General features: G+C 33.2%; 1 protein-coding gene across 1 annotated transcript in view; it reads left to right on the top strand.

Annotated features, from left to right (window-relative positions):
- rg (A kinase anchor protein rugose) overlaps positions 1–23,838 on the top strand; it is a 748,758-nt gene that overhangs the window by 483,855 nt on the left and 241,065 nt on the right. Inside the window, exons 3-5 of the mRNA XM_077443290.1 lie at positions 9,315–9,441; positions 19,115–19,215; positions 22,938–23,033. Coding sequence (XP_077299416.1) covers positions 9,315–9,441; positions 19,115–19,215; positions 22,938–23,033 — 324 coding nt within the window. The remainder of the gene's footprint in view (positions 1–9,314; positions 9,442–19,114; positions 19,216–22,937; positions 23,034–23,838) is intronic.

Genomic DNA, 23,838 nt, shown 5'->3' on the forward strand with positions numbered 1-23,838 from the left:
GAGAAAAGTCACTTGTCGGAATAGATAGTTTCATATTTGTAGGTATAATATTAAATATATTATAAAACGAAGTGGTCATGGTATATGTATGCACATACATAAGTAGACGATAATAATTCTTTAAAGGCGAATCCAAACTCTCCGTTGGGTGGGTTTGGGGGTAAGAAAATACTTGTACCGCGACAAACTTTGTTATCTCCGAAGTCACCGAAGTCGGGTCTAAGAGATATAAATGTGCCTCGGTTCGTTCTATCGCCCAGTTTAACGGCGAAAGGGCTCGATCTAATTTAAGGGACGGTCTAATTTCGCGAGCCGAGCTCAAGAGTCGACCGTTCGCATACATTAGACTTGGAAATTATTTTGCAAGACGCGGTATGCATTTTCGGCTCGAAATATTATATTAAAATGTGTACGAAGTGTTATGAGAAATTTTACTGGAATTTTATGCGGTTTAATAAGAGCTTACTCGACTCGTTTTTGTTTGAATCTTTGGCTGTACATAGAATCGTCAGTGAAATCACCGGTCTAACAAGTACATATAACTGACCTAGTAGCAACATATTATTTATTTATTTATTTACTTTACATATGTATACGGCCGCAAAAACCATTGAACAATAATATTATAAATAGAACAATAAAACAAAAAAAAACACTATTAATATATAAAAAAAAAATATGAGTTTTAAAACTAATTGAATAAATAAATGAATGAATGAAAACAATAAAATAAAATGCATTCAGCATTTGTATAAATCAGAAAAATGATGATGCAAACTATGTTTACTAATATAAAAAAAATCAAATTGGCTAAATTCGTTTCCCAGTTTATGAAGTCAGGGTAACGTTGAATTTTTGTTATAATTAGTGGCATAATTTTTGATGTGGAATAAATAGTTGCATCTGGTAAATCTCCCCGGTGTATGAAAATTTATGAGGTCCACTAATTCACTACAGTCCATAACTCCGGTGAGAACACCAAACGGACATAATAAATCATTGATTATTCTCCTGTCACAATTATGTGTAGAATCATTCCGTATTCGTAGTAATTTTAAATATATTTTTATTAAGTACTAGCTGAACTCGGCATGCGTTGCAATGCCACAATAACGCATGCAATTCTCGTTCCCGTTCCCATTTGTCGGAAAAATGCAGGCAGCGAACACTTTTGAAATTATTCAATTGTTTGTTTATTTTACCCTAACAACGCAAGTCGGGACGCGAAAACATTTGAAATTATTGCGTTGCAATGCCACTCATTCCCGTTTTTCCCGTTTCCGTTACCGTTTTTGGGCGACTTTTTTTACAATAATCTTCCCGGACATGCATACAACAAAAGTTCCATCATAATTGGTTCAGTGGTTTAGAAGCCTATACGAGACAGACAAACAGACATTCAATTTTATATATACATACATATGTATATACATAGATGTAGATATTGGTCTGTTTGACTTTTTTTTTTCATTAAAAAGTTTTTAAAAGTTTTTCATTAAAAAAGTACCCAATTCATATATATGTACGTGGCATGAGCTCACTTAAGTATATATGTTCATTTCGATAAATATTTGCTAAACATTAAATATAATTTTTCGCATTCAACAATATTTAAAAATACTGGTGGCCTGTAATACGATTTTTCGAGATTCTGAACATATCGAATATAAATAAGTGAAATATCAAAACAATGTATGCATCAAGTCATAGTGTTTTTGGAACTGAAAACTTGACTTTAAAATACAACTGCTCATATATAATCAGCAGCGGGGACCAGTGATTAGCATATTATACTTTCGAGTGGAGTGGTTACGGTTTGACTCCCACTAGTAGCTGTTGGCCAGACCTTGGCTTGTGACTCCAGGTCGATCGCTTCCTTTCAGAGTTTGCCAATTATTATGATTTTTATTGAAGCGGTTCCTGTAATTTGGCATCTCCTTTCCATTCTATCTTGCAAATCTCAAGTTATTCAGCGCCTGGAAGTTCGCCAATTTCTATAATAAAATGCTGCAAAAAAATTGTCCATAAATGTCACTGTGGATGATGTTTTTTTGAATCCGCGTTGTATAAAATGCTTGTATTAATTTTATCTGTATTAGTACACTCGCAGTGACAGTTCGGTTGAAATAAATAATAATATATAAGTTCCTTCACGTTTAGACTGATCACGAGTCCTTGCTTGCTTTTATAGACTTTGCCATTTATTTCATTCAATACATATATAGATACATACGTGCAAGATACAAATACGTATCCAAATCCTGTAGAATATTGACCCGACCTCAACACCGAGGATAGTTCCGGCCGTTTCGGGATTTATATCAATTAATGACGACGTATTCCCATTGTTCGGCATCTGATTGTGTCAAACTTTATCACAGAGGCATTGCTCAGCTAATGTACAATTATTGTCTGCGTGTGGGGGGGGGGGCTGTGGGTGGATCCTTACTAAGGGTTGATTCCATTTAATACACACATACCGCCCGCTACCCCCTAATTACTATATAGCCTTTGACGGCATTAATGAAAGCCGCTCACTCCGTGTCGAATTATGTATTATTCGGCTCGCAAACCCATCGTTTAATACCGTTGTGTGTCGGAGGTCCAAAATTGGAGTCAGACCGCATTATTAAAAGTTGAGATTTAACGTTGAGAGTGCTTTGGGGGGATGCTGATGTGCGGTTGCTATTCTACGTGTATATAGAGTAAATTATTATACATTCCCAAATGTTATAGTTCTACTTATATACATACGTACATTCATATATATGTATATTATTCTGTTGTGATTTTACTTTTATATTTTACAAGAAAGATGTGTGAAGTTACTGAATTATTTGAAAAAATGTATACATATCTTCACGTGTATTTTTAATTCAATTAGTTTCAAACAATCAAAAATATGAAAGCAGGCGGTGAAAATTGATTCAATAATCAAAAAAATATAGCAAAGTATACAAGAAATTGGTCAAGGAATGTTATGATATTAAAAGAAAGCATTACATGAGTATTCGGTTGACAGGATTACATAGCGATGTTAGATGACTTTTTAATTGGATTAAGCTCAATAAATATGGGTTATTGGTTTAGTTAACCAGCAGCATAGACTAGTTAGTGGTTAACATATAATGCTGTCGAATAGAGTGGTCACGGGTTCAAATACTGGCAGTTGCTGCTGGCCAGACCTAGGGTTTGTCACTTCAGATCGTGACTTTTCCTATCAGAGTTTATATGATGGGAAAAGCTCGACCAAATAATCTGATTAACATTTAAACGGTTCCTACAAATTGGCAACCTAACCCATTTTCTTGCAAATTTAGAGTGTGTATACTTGTAAAATGAATGGATAAATTTTAATTATATATGTTTGGCAGCAATGGCGCTTTGGATTATATGTTTTGCCACTGCGGTATAATAAATAAATAAAAATAAAATAAAAGTTGTTAATAGTTTAGAGAATCTAAGTTTGAAATTGTCCTCATGGCTGCAAGGAGATAAAATCCCAATTATTCAGATAAATGAGATGATATATGTATGTAAGTTTAGAAGCTCTTGTTGATTAAATTTCAATATAAAAATGATTTCATTGAGTGCTGGCCTCTAAATTGATGATTTTTAGCAATGCGCCAAGCAATTCCTATCTACATGATCTGATGCTAATCTTATTTCAAATGGGGAATTTCATATGTGTGTATATTAAAGTGAATAAAAGACTATTTAAAATATATGTACATATGTACAATAAATTAATAGTAGTGATAACAATTTGTGAATTAAAATTCAAACTGAAATAGTGTTTTTGGAATTGAAAATTAGATTTCCAACACTTTCCAATACAGCGGCTCAATTAGCAAAACATCGTGATGGTTTCAACATGTTAATATTTATCATATATGTAATATCAAAGGCAGTGTAATTTATCATATAATACATACATATTTCATGGAATGATTTTGTAATTTATACACATTGAATACTGAGCGTATCGACGCTTTCAATATCATAGAAATTTAATGAATGAAGTCGGTGCAATTCAACTGACACTTGTCAATTTTACCGATGCATTTCAATTCGACAAACATTCGGAAGCATCAGTAAAATTTCAATAATCAATATAGACCGCCATAACCGATAGTACGTTTCATTCGTTTTTTTATTCATATATTTACATATACCAGGAAAGCCTTACAGGAAAACTACAACGCGCTTTCCTGGCCAATTACAAACAATTATTTAGTATCATAGTATCATAACTATCAATAGGAAATCATATACATACATATGTATGTATATTTATATGGTGTAAATTGCATTTTTTCGTTTAATATCGAACGTGTACAAATTCGCCGGAAATAAAAAATGACATGACATTGTTCGTGTTTCGCCTCGAGCTTATTTGACAGTTGTCAAAAAAAGCACACCGCTCATTTTCACGTCTCTCAAATTCGCACGATAAATTGTCGCGTTTGAAGAAGAAGGAGAAAAAAAACCAACCCTAGACAAATTTTTTTCAAAGAAAACCAACAGCGCAGAATTCGAGGGCTAACTTTTCCGGTGAAAACGATGGTAAAATTCTCACAAAGAGCAGTTTATCCAGACGTAAGCCTCGAGAGTGGAACACAAGAAAACTTTTATAATAGATGTACACGGGACAGGGGATGAGAATATGTTCAAGTTAAAAACATTGCTTATTTATTTATGTTCATTTCCCCACCTACCACCACCTCTTCTTCCAACTGCTGTTGGACTCTTTATCTTTCGTCGTTGTCATCTCGTGCATGTATTTATACATTTACAGTTATACTTCAATACGGGATTTTCTTTTCTCTTCCGCTCGTTTTGCTCCGAAAGAAAATCTCCTTTCGTCTAAATAGCGGGGAATAATTTTCTTTTGTGTTGTTCGTTCGACGTTTCTGGGTATTACGTCGTCAATCTAACAACGGGAGGCTGTTGACTCGACATTGAACATATTGTGGCCACCTAAGAGGCTTTTAGCACTACACAATAAATCTATCTATCGGGGGGAAGCTGGGGTATCGTGAAACCCTCCGAGTAAACACACTGTTCGATCAAATGCCTTTGAGGTTATCAAATCTACCCGAACACCCGGAATCCGACATGTCGCACTTTATGACGGATGAGATCCTCAGATTTTATCTGGAATGTTAATTTGATTTGTGAAACTTTTGTAGTAAAAATCTTTATTCGAATAATTCAATACCATGACAATATATACTGTAAATTTTTAGAAATGTCCATTTTATAACCCATCCACAGTTGTAAAATAAATTCCATTCAAATTTTCGCATAATAGATTCATACAAAGTACTTGCACAAGTTCGACTTTTGAATTTTAAAACTCTTCCGTCTACGTCTGGAAGTGTAATAACTGTTGAAAATAACACTTCATTTGACTTCTATTCCAGTTTCACGTGCGCTCTATAACTCCAATGTATGCATATGTATGCATATAACATTATATACATAATACAATATTTGAGAATTCAAATCAGGACAAATCTTTATTCACATTGAAAAGAAATTCAATCGTTTATATTATAATATTCTACAGTTGAATAAATAGCACGGCGTTGTTCGGTTGAATGAAAACTAGAAAAAGTTTTGTAGTCTATAGTCTACACCAGAGTATCGTAAGATAGTATACTCAATTTGGTATTTCTAAATTGAAAACTGTATTGATTTTCTTATTGGGAATACAAACAGACATTCACATTGCTGCTGGCCACACCTTGGACTTGAGATTCCAGGTCTTGGATATGAGACTCCAACGTAAATGTTTCAATCAATCAAGAATGAACGCCAATATACATATATGCCAAAACCATAAATGCAAATATGCATGTATGTAGCCAGTAGCATGGACTTATGGATATGTGATATAGGAGATGGCTATGGTATAAAACCTTGGAAAGACATAGACCTTGGAAATGTGACTCCAGGTAAATCGTTTCCTGCCAGAGTTTGCCAATTTATCTGATTTTCATTGAAGCGGTTTCTACAAATTGACATCTCCTGTCATATCTCGAGTAAAATTCGAAATGTTCAGCATCTGTGGCCTTCATTTGCACCCTTTTACATTCTCTTAAGTACTATTCGAGCAATTTTACATTCATTTATCGTCCATTACTTCTCACCATTATATATGTACATCAACCACCTTCGTCATACATACGACCGCATTGTAAGAAATATGTACATAGGTTAGATCTTTCATATAATTCAAAGGATCAAGGGTGTTGGGATGGGGATGATTTTCACTTATCAAATCGTTTCATGTATTATTTTATCGTTATAGTTTTTCATTGCATGCTCAAAGCTATTCACTAAAAGCGTCCTAAAGTTTTAATTCAATATACAAACATCCATCATTCAATATACATATGTACTTGAATAATAGGATATTATTATCCGCGGTCAAACTTTTGCAATATCTTATTTGTTTCGCGTCTGTTCTGATGGACTTTGCGCGATGTGTATCGATATCTACGTGTATAGGAGATGGCTATGGTATAAGTTGTGCGGGTTTCGATGAAGAGGAATATTTTTAATTTGATCCCGAGTCGTCCGGTAATTGGAAAACTTTATGCTTTATGACGGTCGTTCTTTTTTATGGCTCTCGTCCGACGATTGCCGGGAGATAAGATTTATTTTGCGGCCGCCCCGGCAGCTCTGCCGCCCCCCTCTAAATATAATAAAATCACGTTTTATGATCTTCCACATCCACCTCGGTTCGGTTGTTGTTTATCCCGTGAAAGGCACGATTGCGTTTAATTTAACGCGTCCCGTAGGGAAAGTCTTAATTTATATCGCGAGGAAACGCTTCGGGAAATCTTCTCGCTGCATGAGAAATGCTTCCTGTAATTAAGTTATTCATCGTCGGCGTTTGACGCACCTCTTTATAATAAACGAGTACTCTTCTGGATCTACCTTGGGTCTTCTAACCGCTTGTGTATTCAATTCTGAGTATCAATAACCACTTTATCTCCCCCTGTGTATAGTACCTTTAGTGTCCTTTCATCCAGGTGGTCTCGTTGGATGATACTTGAACCTTGCCGTTACGTGTTGCTTGCCTTTTCATATATTTTGGATCATCGTTGACTCCTTTTTATTTTATGTACATAGATTTTTCCTGTAAATAAATATTTATTCATCTACATATCGAGCTATGTATATATATTTTTTCGACATACATATAATGTCTGTCTGTCTCGTATAGGCTCCTAAACCACTCAACCGATTACGGTGGAACTTTCAGGATTTGTTGTATGCATGTCTGGGAAGATTACGGTGAAAAAAAAACGGGAAAAAACCTCAATAATAATATTCGTAATTACGATTTTACCGATGCGAAAGTTTAAAGCGCCATTGTCTAGTCAAGGAAATGTGTTCGTTGGTTTCCACATTACCATGACGATACGGAGTTGAAAAGACGTTAGTTGAGCTCCAACTATCACTTGAAACGGGAACGGGAATTGCATGCCTTATTCTGGCTTTGTAACGCATGCCAGGTTAATATATATAATATAAATATAAAGCGTTCCTCAATTTGTTGATTTATTTTATTATTTATAATAAATTGTCATAAATATAAAAAAAGTACTATTTCTTCTTGTTTTACTGACACAAATCTTGGCATACTTCGGGTGATCTTCTCTTAAGCTAAAACTATTTCTGAAACTATATTTCGATTACTGTACCTGTACCTGATATAAATAAAAAATAAAAATAATAAAAAATATGTATATAAGAAAATGTATTATTGAATAACCCTCGTCATTGTTTAATACAAATAATATTATCAGTCCTAGCTTTTCCAATGAATGTCTTTCAAAAACGCGTCAACCAACAAACACAATCCCACTTATGTACACTCGACAGACAAAACCGAAAGTAAAAAAAGTACGTCAAAAACTGATAAAGGTTGACAACTACTATTGGCGAATTTTTGCGAAACTCCCCATCTTGCAAAATCTATCAGACACGTCACCTTTTGTTTTTTTTTTTTGTTTTTTGTTTTTGTTTTTTTTTCATCCCTCCCTCGTAATCTAATCGTCTGTGTTCATTGTTTCGAAATCGATAATCTCCAATACGCTTCGGGGAGGTATTTCTTGACGTTTTTGCCAAAGCAATAAATCATTTCATTGGCCGTTAGACGTTTCGACCGTGCTCTTGACACGGGACCGGCCAGACTCCTGAGATTTTATCGGGACGGGGTTGTCGGAACCCCTCCCCGTCCCGGTCGGAGGGTTAATTGAAAACAAATCCGCTCTCCTTGGAAGATCTCCAAATATGCCAGAATCACACCGAGACCAAATTAATTAAAACCTCGTTTGTTACTCGAAATTATAACAAAGGTGCCTGAGCCGTTTGCCCGACCTCCGGTATTGTTTTGAGATTCGTTCGTTATATATTGTTATATTTTATATTTGTAAATTCAAAACGGGTTCGAGAGCTATCAATTGTTCCGAAATTTAACTATGATATATAAAATCAATATACATATATAAAAATTAATGTTTGTCTGTCACGTATGCGTTCCTATACCATTAAACTGATTACGATGAAACTTAGAGTTATTGTGTGTATGTCCGCGATGGTTTCTGTAGAAAAAATCGCCCAAAAACGCGAACGGAAACGGGAATGAGTGGCATTGCAACGCAATAATTTCAAATGTTTTCGCGTCTCCACCTGCGTTGTTAGGGTATAAACAATTGAAAATTTTCTAATGTGTCCGCTGCCTGCGTTTTTTCAACAAATCATCATTACTGTAATTTAATTTGATTATTAAGTATTAATTTGAAACTGAAACATTCGCTTGTCGAAACTCATCGAGAAACGGGAACGGAAATTGCATGCGTTATTGTGGATTCAGCTGTTAATTATTATATAAAGAGTTAAAATTAAACATCATTAAAAGGTACTAAACGAACGAAAAGGTACATATATTCTCTTATTATATTTTTCTGCTTTAAATAGGTTGGAGTTTCTATACGTTTATTGACTTATACGAGATGCTCATTGTAACTATGCACTTCAGGTTATACCTATATTTACCCACCCAGTTATCTTTAATATTATGCCCGAATGAACGTTTGCAAAGCTCGCAAACGGAAACAGGTAATAGGATGTCCAATGGTGTAATTTCATCAAATTTCAGTGCCAATTGTTGAACTTTCTCGAACACTAAGTGTCCTTGCAAATGGTCCTTATAATAGATCAATTTGCTACGGCGACTCTATTATTCTATGTTAAGTTTTCAGTTTGGTAATAGTTTTGTATTATTTTTGTTTCAGGCTGAAATCTGGTCAGTGTTCATCGCCATCTTGCGCAAAAGTGTGCGCAATCTGCAAGCATGCACGGACGTCGGCTTGATCGAACACGTGCTGAGGAGGTTGGCCAGAGCCGATACTGTAGTGGCCGGTAATTATAAAACTTTTTTAAAGCTTAATTCAAAATTAATTAAGATTTTGCGTGTGTGACGCGTTTTTGCGTCGCCCGTCTTTGGATAATGTATCGGGTGACGCGTGCTCCGGTCTACAGTGTGTTATGTGCAAATCCCATTCATCAACATTGAATAAAACATTTTCCCGCTTTTTATTCTAATGCTCTATTATTCTTCGTAGGGGCACTTTACTTTGCTTTTGAAGTATTTTCGCACGGTTTTTGCTCTCTTTTTACTATGTACTACGTATTTCTACTACGTAGTAGTAGAGTGAACTCGTTTGTACTTTGCCAAACTAGTGCGCTTCTCTGTCATTTCTCTGTCGGATTAGTTCACTGAGAAAAGTTTTATCATTGCTAGAATTTTTACTCGGTTACGTTAAATTTTCCCCTGCCGCGTAACTTTTGTACGTTTCTGACATCTTTCTCTATCTATTTTCCTACATTGTTAAAATTTCAACTTCACTTTGATAGTATCGTAAATTCTACGTTCGTTATTAAATTTAACCTGCAGATTATCGAAATTAGATTCAAACCAGCCGTTTATGTAATATTTCAATTAAAAATAACCCGTCTTAATTTGTTGGCATCGTTCAAAATGGCATTCGATCTTACGAATTTCAGGATTTCTTGTTAATTTTTCAAGACTAACTCGGCTCACAGACCTACATACTTCGTCTATGATAATATTTATTCTGAAAGCATTATACTAGAATGACCAGTTTCAAACTAGTTGAAGCATTTGATTTCTACTAAAGTACGCCTTAATGGAGCTTACAAGCCAGATGCTGAAGCCAATCTGAGACCGCCAAAATGGCGTATGATCGTCAAACTATTCACTGGAATATTCAAAATTTTCACGTGTCCTAAATATATATTTATTTAAAAAGCTCATTTAGATCTGAAACCCACATTTCATAAAGTATTTCAATATAAAATAATTGTGTTTCATTTCTAAGCCCATGTGAAACATACAAAATGACGCTCCAATTGAAATTACAAAGATTTATTAATTTCATCATTTGCTTTTAGACGTCATTGATTATTATTTATTTATTATATACACTTAGAAACAGACGTATCTTTATGTTGAAAATTTAATCCCATCGCATAAAATTAATCCAGTTAATTACGTCATTTACAAAATTTTATACTTTTCTCGCATAGCTTTGACGTAGTAACTGAATTAGTGAACTCCATGTTTACTAATCAGTATTGCTTATAAACATAATTCCATCAATGGATGATATTCATTATTATTGGTATAAGAAAGGAATTAGTCTTGAATTTATAGCGATTTTTAAGACAATTTTTTGCACAGAAAGAATAAAATTTGAAAAACAACAAAAAAAATTAACTTCTACATTTATATATTATATACATACATATATCTTTATTTACATATGTATGTATGTTTAAATATATATTTACATATGTATGTACCTAGGTATGTATATATGTACAATCTAAAATATGAAAATGAGACTATAGACGATCATCGACTATAGAAAGACTCATCAATAGAGTTGTACTCATCAGTGGTAAGGAACTATCACTATTCCTATATCTCATACGAATAATATTTATTTATGTATTTATTTATTTAGGTAGTTACATACAATAATAGCACAAATGTATTTTTAAAAGTGTTATTTTTAAAATTTTCCCATATTCGGGATACGTTTCAAGATAAAGAAAAATAATCGTCGCTAAATGCACTCAAATATTCCGTCAAATATGTGAGAAAAAAATAACACGCGTCCACGGGGATAAAGTTTTTTAAAGCCCGCGTTAAATTTGGAAAGCGTGCTCGCGCCCGCGAAAAACTCCATTTGAATAATTCATGCGTTTTTCCAGGCTTTTCCGGAAGAATATTCATGGTCGGGGCATATTTCTTTACATTATCAGGTGCGTTCTGTTTCGCTGGCGTTGATTTATTGCAGTGTTTTTAAATTATTGCCCGGCGGTTCGCGTCGACGAAACGACGCTCTGGGGCTTTTTAGGATTATCGGCTTAAAAAAATAATATAATCATTGCATGAAAATATGAACGAAGAAAAAAACAGCCGACTGAAAACCCGGTTTCTCTGTGCCGGGGTAAAGTCCGCTCTTTTGTAATAATACGCCTATTATGATTTCAATGCACACTGACCGGAAGCACATATCGTATTCAGTGATTTAACAATGGAAACTTCATTCTAAGCCTTATGCATTTTTACTTTTTTTTTTCAAAACGTGACTAAATTGTATATTGTGATACTGAATTTTTCATACATTTTTTCGAATTTCCTATTTTTTTAATATAAAATGGTCCATCTGCCATTTTCGTATCTTTTATTATTTACTATTAATCGATAGTGGTGTATGACTTTCCCTTTTCTATTATACAATTATTTGAAATGCAATTCTTTCTTTGCTTATAATTGGTATATACTAATTTATTCGATTCAACTTATTTAATTACGCACAAGTGAAATAGAATTGTAATGATAGCGTAATTTCAATATGTTGCCTACAAAATTTTTCCTAACAAACAAAAATACATAGGAATTTTAGCTATAGATTGTTACATTTTTATTTTACAAATTGATTTTGTATTCGCTTTGTTTAATATCTAGTTACATTTACTTAAAACTTAACCCTTAAATCAATTATTTTAATTAAACCCTATCAAATTTTACGTAGCATAAGATTTCGTAATAATTTAAGATCATATTTCAACTTAGGTATATCATACATATTTTTATATATGTACATATTTATGTACATAGTATGTATACATACATACATAATTATTTTATTTTATTTTTACATAGATACGTATAGGTATATTACCAAGAAAGTCTAACAGGTAAAGCCCAATGCGCCTTCCTAGACAATTAATTGAAAACATTGCACCATTTTTTTTTTACATAAATCGCTGTATTTCAAAATGTCGAAGAACATGAAACTAATAATTCATTAATTAAATATTAATCCATAGAGACATTTATGGAATTAGATTTGTACATAATTATACATTTTTACATTTTGTACATAAATCGAATTCAGATATTTTTACCATGGCATCGAAAGGTTGAAAGATCGAAAAAGCAAATATCTTAAGTCGAAAGATCAAAAAGAATGTATGCATGGTAAACGGTACTATGTATATATAATATATATCAGTGGCGTGCGGTGAAATTATCTCGCTTTTTGTCGTACAGCCTTGCTTAATGTGCGCGGGCAGGATACGGGAGGAAAAGCCTGTTCCTCTTGTATCCTGCTCGCGCAAATTAAGTGAGGCTGTGCGACAGAGGGAGAGAAAGTTTTACCGCACGCCACTGATATTGTATATTTATACTACCCGCTTTTCATATATATTCATGGTAAATGAACATTTTCGATTTTTCGACCTTTCAATGCGGTGACGGTCACCGATTGATGACATAGCTGGTAGGAGGGTTTTTGCCAATTTTATAGACGAACCGTTTCAACACTGAAATCAGATAAATTTGTAAACTCTGATAGGAAACGATCGATTTGGAGTCACAAATACCCCCAAATCCAACCAGCAGTATAGCGGACTGAACCCACTGATCACTTGGTGCTAAACATACACACTACCATTGAGCCATACAGCTGGCTACAGTTTCTGTTTTTTTAAAAAATAAATAATTATAGTTTAAAAAATAAAGTACATAGAATAAATGTATTGATTCCGGCCGGGGTTTCAACAATCACATAACCAGACAATTTCTTTTGTTAACCCTCGATGATAGTTAGCATTCGTATGCAAAGACGTTTGACTTGAGCAGCCGGTCGTTAAGTCGCTATTTGCGAAGTGCACACACACACACACACATGAAGAAAATGGCGATAGAGTTTTCGGAGCGGCGAGCTTTTAAAGCGAGTGCTTTCGAAAGCTCTTTATTGTTCGCAGCACTGTCGTTACGGGCAGTGCCACAATCAAACTTTTGTTATTCGGCCGGGCGTGTAAAATAAAACGGCACAAGTGCGCGAGGGTAACCTTAACCCGGTAGCACCGCTTCGAAAGGGTTAAAAGACGCGCGAGAGGAGAGTGCCTCGTAAAAATATTACGACTCGTAAAAAAACTTCGTCATGTTTGCACTTACGGGGTTAATATGGGTATTTTATGCATTTTTTTCTTTTCGTCTTTTTTTTGCGAACGTGTTTGTTTTATCTGAATGGGTGAACGTGTACTTAGCGGCAGGCAGTAGGTTAACTGTTTTATAAAGGTTTGTCTTCTCTTAGGTTATTAATGTTTTTACGTACATATGTACCTACATTGAACCAGCGGTATGACTTAATGGTAGCGTGTATGTCTAGCACCAAGCGATCAGTGGGTTCGATCCGCCATACTGCTGGTTAGATTTGGCGGTATTCGTTTCTTAGCAGATCATTGTTGAAATGGTTCCTCAAAAATTGGCAAAAAATCATGTTTTGCTGTTGTCACAAATCTTCTGTATTTATTGTGTGTAAAATTTGATTATGTACAAAATCTAAATCCATAGATGTGTCAATGGATTAATTATTTAATTAATTAATTGTTATTTCGTGTTCTTCAGCTTCTCGAAATACAGTGATTTATGTAATAATAAAAGGCTGCATTGTTTGTAATTAATAGTCCAGGAAGGCACATTGGGGTCTTCCTGACAAGCTTTCCTGTTATATATCTATGTAAAATAAAATAGATAAATGAATGTAAAAGTTTAATACTGTAGATTTCGCTCAGGTGGAATCAGATAACGGCATCTTTGCCGTTTTTTCCAAGTTTAAATTCTATAATTGATTAATTAATCGCCATAGTTTTATCAACCCAAAATAAAATAAAATTATATAGCGCGCTCATATTACCATTATTTACCTATGCTTCACCTGTATGTAATAACGCCTCGAATACTAACCTCTCCAAGCTCCAAGTAATACAAAATAAATCCCTAAAAATAATTTATTATACACCCATATATACTAACTTAAAAAAACTGCATGCCATATATAATATTCCGTTTGTTAGAGACATTACTAACAAACTAACCAGTAGATTATATGACAGAATCACTAATAACCATATGTACTAACACACTTGTGAAGAGTATCGGTGATTACAACAAAATATCTATACCCTTCAGGTATATACACAGATTACCTAAACACAATCTGCCTTAGGTCATCGACTTTAGATAGGCTTTAATTAATATTATGTATTAGATGTATTATGATCATTTATTAGAATTGTAAATAGGTTTTTGAGCTATTTTTCCTATTATGCTGTACATTCACATTAGAATAATATAATACTATGATTACTAACCAAATTAAATTAAAATTGTAAAATAGAAAATGATCAAGTAGCTATTAAAATAGATAATAGATAATTTCGTAATAATAAAAAGCATTTAAAAATCAAATAAATTTAAAAAATATGTCAAATTAAAGTATATATGTATGTATGTATAGGTACATAGTGCTAAACCCCACATTCGATAAAAGTAATGAATGTTAAAAGTAAGTCCAATCTGCATGCTAATTTTCGCTCGCGTTTAATTGCATCCGTCTTTTGTGATTTCTTTAATTTTATATCGGCTCTAAAGATCCGTAATAGGATTCAAGAGTGCCGTGATACGACGACCGTGCCCGAGCCACAGTTTTAGTGCCTCTGACGACCCCGTTTATGTGCGATCCGCGGTACTTTTTCGGACAAACGAGGAGACGTGCCATATGTTACCCCCCTTTACCCATATTACGTGTACATTAACATGCCTCGGCTTTTTAGCCACGCGTTGCTATTATATCGGTTTTTTATGGGATGAATTTTCTTGGCGAAATTGCACGCGCAAAATGCCGAAAAAATGGCGGCTTGTAATATGCTGCCTTTTTTTGGGAAAAGTCGTTAGACGCTCTTAGCGGGTGCGCTGATGTGCTTGGACAGATTGCTTTGGAACTTTGGATTTATTGAGTTGAAGTAATGTAGTGAGTGCATAGACAAGTATGGAGATAACAAAAAACAAATTTTATAATTCAATAATTCAAAATTTTGATTTCGATTCCGATTCTTATTCCAGCTCTATTTCCATATACACCCGCATAGACATCAATGATCGAATTTGTAAATTTGCACCATTTTTAAACAATTCAGCGAAATTCAGTAAATACATATCAATTAACAGCCACAGCTACATTTTATGGTCAAATTTATAAATTTGCAGCACTTTATGCAATTCATCGAAATTCGAATTTGCTGAAAATTCGAGATTTGCGAGAAAATGGGTAATGTTGCCGTTTCAATGAAAATCAGATAAATTGGCAAACTCTGATAGGCAACGATCGACCTGGAGTCACAAATCCATGGTCTGGCCAGCAGAAACCAGTGGGGTTTGAACCCGTGACACTTTTTTCAAAGCATTATAAGCTTACCACTAGTCTATTCTGCTGGTTCCGATCGTGATTCTGATTTCCGATTCCTATTTTAGTTACGATTTCCGATTCCTATTTCAGTTACGATTCTGGACTCCTGTTTCATTTCCGATTCTCGATTCCTATTTCAGTTCCGGTTCAGATTCCGATTCCGATTTCAGTTCCGACTTCGGTTTCAATTACGATTACGATGAAAATCATTGTTTGTCGTTATTATTTTTATACATATATTTACACATTAACACCTTATTTTAATGCATGTATCGATTATTTTTGAAACCACCTGTTGTAACATCAACGAGCACAACACTAGTGTACTTATATATATATATACATACATATATACTGAAATAATAACGTTTTCTCCTCTTTATATTTTTCATAGACATTTCATTATTATGTTTTCACAAAAATGTGTAGGTATTATAATATCAACGTTCTCAGAACTACATACATACATATGTTGTAAAATGATATAAAGGACACTTTTACGGAATCCTATAGCAGACATATCCATTATGATCCATTTTCCTCATACTACATATGCATGTACATATGTATGTATGTAGAATAACCACACAATATTTGAATTTCATTGACTTTAAATCGACCTCATGTTATTCTAGAGCTTCGCCAAGAGCGACACAAAACAATATTTTTAAGTGTATATTTAGTTTCGGTTCATTTTTCTCACCGATCCATCATCAATCGTCGTATTATATTACTAACGACTTGTACACACAAAGTCGACTTTTCCTTCGACATTGTTTGTCGGCGATATTTTCCGGCCGTGTTTCACGTTTTATCGCAATTTTTAGAGGGCACACTCGCTTTTAATATTCCTGCGGTATATTTTCGTCGTGCGTTTTTTTTCTTCTTCGGAAAATGTCGTTATCGGCTCGATTTATATTCATAGTATGGCTGCGGCACCTTCTGAAAAATCGCTACCATCGATTCTCGTCTGCGGGAAATTACGGATAAAATAACTGTATTTCACTCAATTTTCGATTATTATTTCGTTGTGTTTTACTTTAAAGTCGGGTTCACGTCGAATCGGGTCGATCGTGTACTTTTGCGTCTGCTGTCTTCCGGAAAATTCGCCCGCTTGTGGGGGGAATTTTCTCGAAGGCAATAAATTTTCTGTCTCTGTGCGACATGTCGGATAAACAGTTGTAATGCTGGTCTGTGCAAGCTGCAGAAACAAAAGGGCACTTTATACATTGAAATTGGCCATTGTGTCCGATGTGCTGGTACATATGTATGTACATATATACATAGTTCCAATGACAGGGTGATTTGTGATTGTCTGTTGTTTCTCCGACTAATGTTTTACATTGCTTAATGCCATACGCCATTTTGCAATCGAAATATGACTATAAATAGATAGAAATATACATTTTTGAAACGTTTCTTAAAAAATAATCAAAAGTTTTAATCGCTCTATATCTACATATCATTATTATTTTACTTATCAGGTTAAGAAGAATCTTAAAATAAATCAACCAGACTTTTTGTGTGGTTTGTTATTGATGTGTTGTTGTGGTTTGTAGTTTATGCTACATATTTGGCTCAACTTTCAGTTGTATATTTATTTTATTTTTATTTTTTATTACAATCAATGTATAAATCGTCATTACAGATCGCTCCAATGCGACGAGTGTACGAGAACGGTCAGACAACGTATACAGTACGTTCAATAAACATCGAATACAATACAGAAATAATAATCATAGAGACATCTATGGATTATTCTCAGATTTTGTGCACAATTATTATACACATAGTAAACACGATATTATAGAGACATCTATAGATTTCAGATTTCTGTGCATAATTTCTACAAATTATACACACAGATTTTTGTGACAACAGGAAATGATCTATTACCAATTTTCAGGAACCGTTTCAACAATGATCAGATAAAATTGGCAAACTCTGATAGAGAAACGATTGATTTGGAGTCACAAAATCCCCAAATCTAACCAGCAGTTTGACGAGTCGAATTATCGATCTCAGTGATGCTATATATACGCTATCATTAAGACAAACTGCTGGCTGGTTTGAATTTTGGTTATATGTGGGTTTGAATTAAAAATCACTAACACAATCTCAACTTTATAAATGTTTTTGTTTGAAAATTTTCCAACTCAACTTATATGAAATTGTGCCAAATATGTTTCACGAACTAACTTTAAAATAATAGATACGTAAATATTACTTTAAAGTTTACGGTAGAAATATGCAGACTAAACTTTATAGAAATAATCTAAATTTAAAGCTTCATAGCTTTAAATTCATTAATTCAAGAATAGCAATTTTTATAAAAGCTAAATTTCTCATTGACGTTTTATTATTTATATTGATTTAATCAGCATTAATTGATGCGTAATTGCTTTACAGCGAGTAATAAGCATCCAATATCTATTAATGAAGTCATCTTGGTGTGTTTATTTACTTAAATCTTGTAAGATTTGAGTAAATAAACGCACCAAGTAAAATATTTACTCAAATTTTGGCAGAGGGTCATTTATCGGATTTTTCGTCTTACACATATGTACATACATACATATTATTAAAAAAAAAACTATTTTAAAATACATAATATATGTACAACGTTTTTATAAGAGATATTTATTTATTTATTCATACAGCTATACCCATTTATTTTATTTATTACGCGACATCTATGGTCGAACATTGAAAATAAGTACTGTGAGTATTATTAAAGACCAATTACTACCATCGAGATAACTGTAGACAAATTTACCGCATTTTATAAATCAGCTAATTTCGTGATGTTGTAAACTCGAATTTTCGAGAAATAGGACAGGGCTGCCAATTTGTTGGAACCGTTTCAATGAAATCAGATAAATTGGCAAACTATGATAGGAAACAGTTGACCTTGGAGTCACATATCCAAGGACTGGCTAGCAGCACAGCCAGGAATTGGACCCGTGACCGTTGAATTGAAAGCTTCGTGTCGGTTACTGATGTTTCGATACGTCACTAGTATATTACGGAACGTGTGAAATGAATGTGTCCATATGTTATAGAACGAACTAAAGAATATTTTTTGTACTACTGCTTACATGCCTGCCTAATTAAGGTGTACTGGCATTAACGAACCTTAACACGTTTTTTACATTTTTATTTGGTTTTTTCTTTTTTTACATTGTTAATTGAACTTTTTACTGTTACAATATTATCTAATGTTGTTTTATTGTTTGATTTTTCAGATCTTCTGATAGAAATGCTAGGTGTGTTGGCCAGTTACAGCATCACAGTCAAAGAATTGAAGCTTTTGTTCGGCGCTATGAAAGCTTCCAATGGAAAATGGGTAAATTATTTCTTTAATTTCATTCATACAATAATAATAACGGCTGTCCAACCTTGAAACAATATTCGAACGAAATCATCGTTGTCTTTTGATCGTTGTTCCGGCGCATAATTTACTTTGTATCAAATGCTGTTATTATATTTTATAATAATAACAAAGAGACATTTCCTGAAAGCACTCGAGATCGTCGATTCAATCGTGCGCTTTAAATTTAAAATTGTTTGAATTTAAATTCAAATTAGATTACTCTCTGTCTCTCTCGCTCTCTAATCCTACTCCTCTTTTGTCTTATCGTCGTACCTCTCTCGGCAATATTTTAATCTTGATTTAATCTAAAATGACAGATGACAGTTATACTTTAAGGCAGACCTATGTATGTACTTACTCACATATTACGTACACGATATTCCTTAAGTCGAGGCTCAAATGTCTCATATAATATGCTACAAACATACGTAAATTTTATAAATAAACCCTTACGATATACGAAAAGCTATTTGATTTTATATTAAAATTACAGTGTAATTTTTATGTAATGAAACACTGAAATTATATAACATATGTACATAGGTACATTACCATTTTACAAGTATTCATATATTCTATCAATAGCTCTGTTTTTTGGTCGTGTAGCTACGGACGTTTCACCGTATCCGTTTTACCGTGAACATTTTACCACGTGACCTTTCATCGTGCGGAAATTTTACCGTATGTTTTTTTCATCGCAGGGACATTTCACCATGCAGACATTTTACAGTGTGTGCCTTTGTTCGTGAGAAAAATTAACATAGAATTTAAATCGTTTAGTAAAAGCTTTAAACAATTTGTTTTGAAAGCGCACGGTAAAATCAGCTCACTGTAAAAAGGTCGCACGGTGAAATGTCCACGGTGGAATTATACGTATAAACTATTCACAAATATAAGTTGTTAAATTCATTATGTATTTCAGATACAATACTAGTAAGTATATACATATTTTTATTTTTATTTTTCAAAATCAATTAATCAAGCACACTCGTCTAACAGATTGCTCCAAAGCGACGAGTGTGCTAAAAAGATTAAGAAGTACAAAAGGAAAAAATACAAGTTAAAAAAAAAACAAATTATATATACAAATATACAAATTAAATAAGGAAAGGATAACTAAATAAAACAAGAAATCATAATAAAATCATAATTAAAAACACTAACTCAATCTTTCTAAATGGTCGCGACCTCCATAACTTAGGAAGTGTTGCAGAGAATGAAGAGAGACGTGATAAATGTCAATGGCACCATCCATATGAGAAATGAAAGATATTTGATTGTAATAATAATATAAAATCTATATTTGCATACATTGACGTGTCAAATCCAAAGAATTGCTTCGTTTGCTACTCGTTTTGACCTCAAATTAACAATTTCATTCCAAAATAAAAAAACAGTATTCAAAAATACAGTTCTTTCTTATATATATTTATAAAAAAAATACAGAATGTTGTAATAATTTTAGTGGAAAGAAATATGGAAAATTTCTACTGTCGTTGAATTCGTCTATTTTACGTTTTATTTTCATGATTCTTGTTCGATTTAAAACAGACAAAGTTAGGCTAAAGATGCAATTGTTATTATCGTGTTGTTATAAGAAACATGTAGCAAGATAGTAGTTTTAAATCAATTTGATATATATTAAAGTACACTTTTTGTTTCGTTCTTAGATTTTTCTCGCCTTTGGACATATGTAGTTATTTGTCAAAATGAAAAAAAAATTGTAATATTTTTTTGAAAATGATTTTTCGTTAAAAATAACATGCAGTCGTTGTTTTTTCTTCGAACAAAGGTACTCATTATATAATGTATATAATATTGTGTACAATTTAGGGTCGCCATTGTTGTTGTTGTTGTTGTTGTGAGTCGCTCGAGGCTTTTCGTCCATTTTTATTCAACTTTTGAGCTTTAAGCGCAATTAGAGCCCTTCCTCGACGGTATCCATTTCAGACTCCTAAGTGTAGGATTTTCCGGCTCTAAACACGGGATGTACTCGCATAATCCCGCCCCTAACGTTTCCGAAGCGCTCCATCTCGACGCTTTTCCGCATTTTCCGACAAAGCAGACATTGTATATCACTCCGTGCTTTGGGAAAAAATACAAACGCGCTTTTGCACTCGCGCGGTGTGCACGAATCCAACCGTTATCTGATGACTAAAATATTTTAATATATATTGCGAATGTAAGATGTAATCTGAAGTAGTTATGTTTAATGGGATTGAATGTTATCGTTGCATTTGATTGGATTTAATGGAGTTAAATGGTGCTTGTAAATTGGAACTTTGAGCTAGCATTAGAATAAGTGCTAGGATCTGAACATGTATTTACATATTATATATATGTAAGTAGTTTGAAGAGTGCAATTTGTATAGGTTAATGGCAATGCATGGTAAAGAGAAAACATATTTAACAAACGGTAGTATGGGTATGCATAGTAAATTTGTACTTCTTTTCGTGACAGATTCCTCTTTTTAAATATAGTCCCATCACTGATCCTTGTTTTAAATATCAAGGATCTTTTTACAGTCTCAGATTCTCGCGAGATGGAAGGGGAAAACTCCCATTCGCTTTGACTTGAGTTTTTTCTTATGAATGGTACCTGAAAGTGAAAAAACGTATTCATCAAGAGAGGCTGCATAAAGGCCCCGTCGAGGAAGCCCTGGCGCTCCTCTGGCGATCCTCGCTGAACCTCCTTTTCAGGTTTTTACCTTATCACTTCACATTCCTCTCTCTCTCTCACTTTATCTATCTACCATCCTCTTCCTTCTCTGTCTTTTTATTTTCATTTTTTTTGCTAGGATTTGCTTGTGTTTCACGTACACTTGGCGTATGTACGTAGAGAGCATCATCCCCTTTCGAATAGACCAAGTTTGCGTTTGCCAATATCTGTAATGCCTCCAGCTTCAGCTTAGGGCATCTTTTGATGTCGACTTAACCGTTAAAAGTGATGTTTTTACCCGTAAAACACGTTTTTTTCCTTGAACGTATAGGTACATGCTATGCCTTTTTCAAATACTTACATACATATATCCCAGAATGATTTTTCTCTTTATGAATCGTGCTGACTTCTGTACTTTTTGAATGCGTATATTTTTATTTTCAGTTAAATAAAAGTATAAAAGATCGCTTTTTATAGACTTTGTATGGTGTGTGTACTTTTTGTGGTCTTTCATTCGATGCTATTTGTGTATGTTTATTTATTTTTTGCCTTTTTGATAATGTGCCTTTTTGCGAATTCCTTTTGAATGCAATAATCAAATTGATGATTTAATGTGGCTTTTATATCATTTGTGTATAAAGAAAAGTATACATAAATTCCTCATACGGAAATGCGACTCAATTTCATTTTTACTGTGTAAAACGCAATACGTTGAATTGAACTATTAATGGCAAATAAGAGACCCAAGTAATCGATTAAATACATGTATGTAGAAAATGTATTTAAAGTTTCTCCACATATTTTTTCTGCACTTAAGTTTAACTCGAAAGTTGAATTTAAAAATTTCACTTAAAACTCGCCTCCATAACTCAGATACGATCCTAGGAAGTTTTCCAATTAATCAGCTTGTATTAAACTGTCAGATTTATAATCCAAAGTATAAAAAAAACGATATCGGTTTATTATTTTTAATTAAAATTTTATCTTTTTTATCTTTATATGTATATATAATTTCAATTTTGATTTTTTTTTTCAGCCTCGACATTCAGCAAAACTGTTGAACGTGTTGCGTCAAATGCCGCATAGGAACGGTCCTGATGTTTTCTTCAGCTTTCCAGGACGTAAAGGATCGGTAAGGATATTTTTTATCTAATTTCAAGCAATCGAAGCTTCTCAATTTAGTCTGAACCAAAAACATATAAGAAAATGATATCTGAAATTGATTTTACTTAAAATCTTGTGTTATTTGAGATGACGAGTAGCTTTCTGTCAGCATTTTAACTTCCTATAATAATCGCAACCAAATGTAATTAATTATAAAGTATATTCTTGTACAATTGAGATAACTTCCTCATTACTTTATCTATGAACGTAGTAACAATAGATGAAGTTTTATGATCGTGATATTTTTTTTTATTTCACTACATGGTGAACTCTGCATATAACATAAGAAAATATTATATTAAAGAGATATTCGATTTTCGAAAATATCTCATTTCCCTATGTAGTATGTACATACACACATACATATATGTATGTCATTATGAATCTTGATTAGCAAGTACTAATTTACCCAAATTTCAATTTAAGAAAACAATTTTCATTCTTGATACAGAAAATTTGCATATAAAATAAAAACACAGAGCAGAATAAAATTAACTCCACTCACGGATGATTTATTTTCATATTAACTTAATTTTTTTGTAATTCAATTTCTATGTATGATATATACATATATATATATATAGAAAAATAATACATACATATTTATATATATAGAAAAAATTGTATGCAAATGTGGATTTGACAGAAAGTTTCTATTTTCCATCATTTGTCTTCCAAACACCAAAAAAAAATTTTGTTGTAAATATACAGCTTTTACTAAATTGTATTATTAAATATTTAGTTTTTCTAAATATATTGTTATTATAGTACAT

The sequence above is a fragment of the Arctopsyche grandis genome, chromosome 12, assembly GCF_051622035.1.
Source record: "Arctopsyche grandis isolate Sample6627 chromosome 12, ASM5162203v2, whole genome shotgun sequence".
NCBI lineage: Eukaryota > Metazoa > Arthropoda > Insecta > Trichoptera > Hydropsychidae > Arctopsyche > Arctopsyche grandis.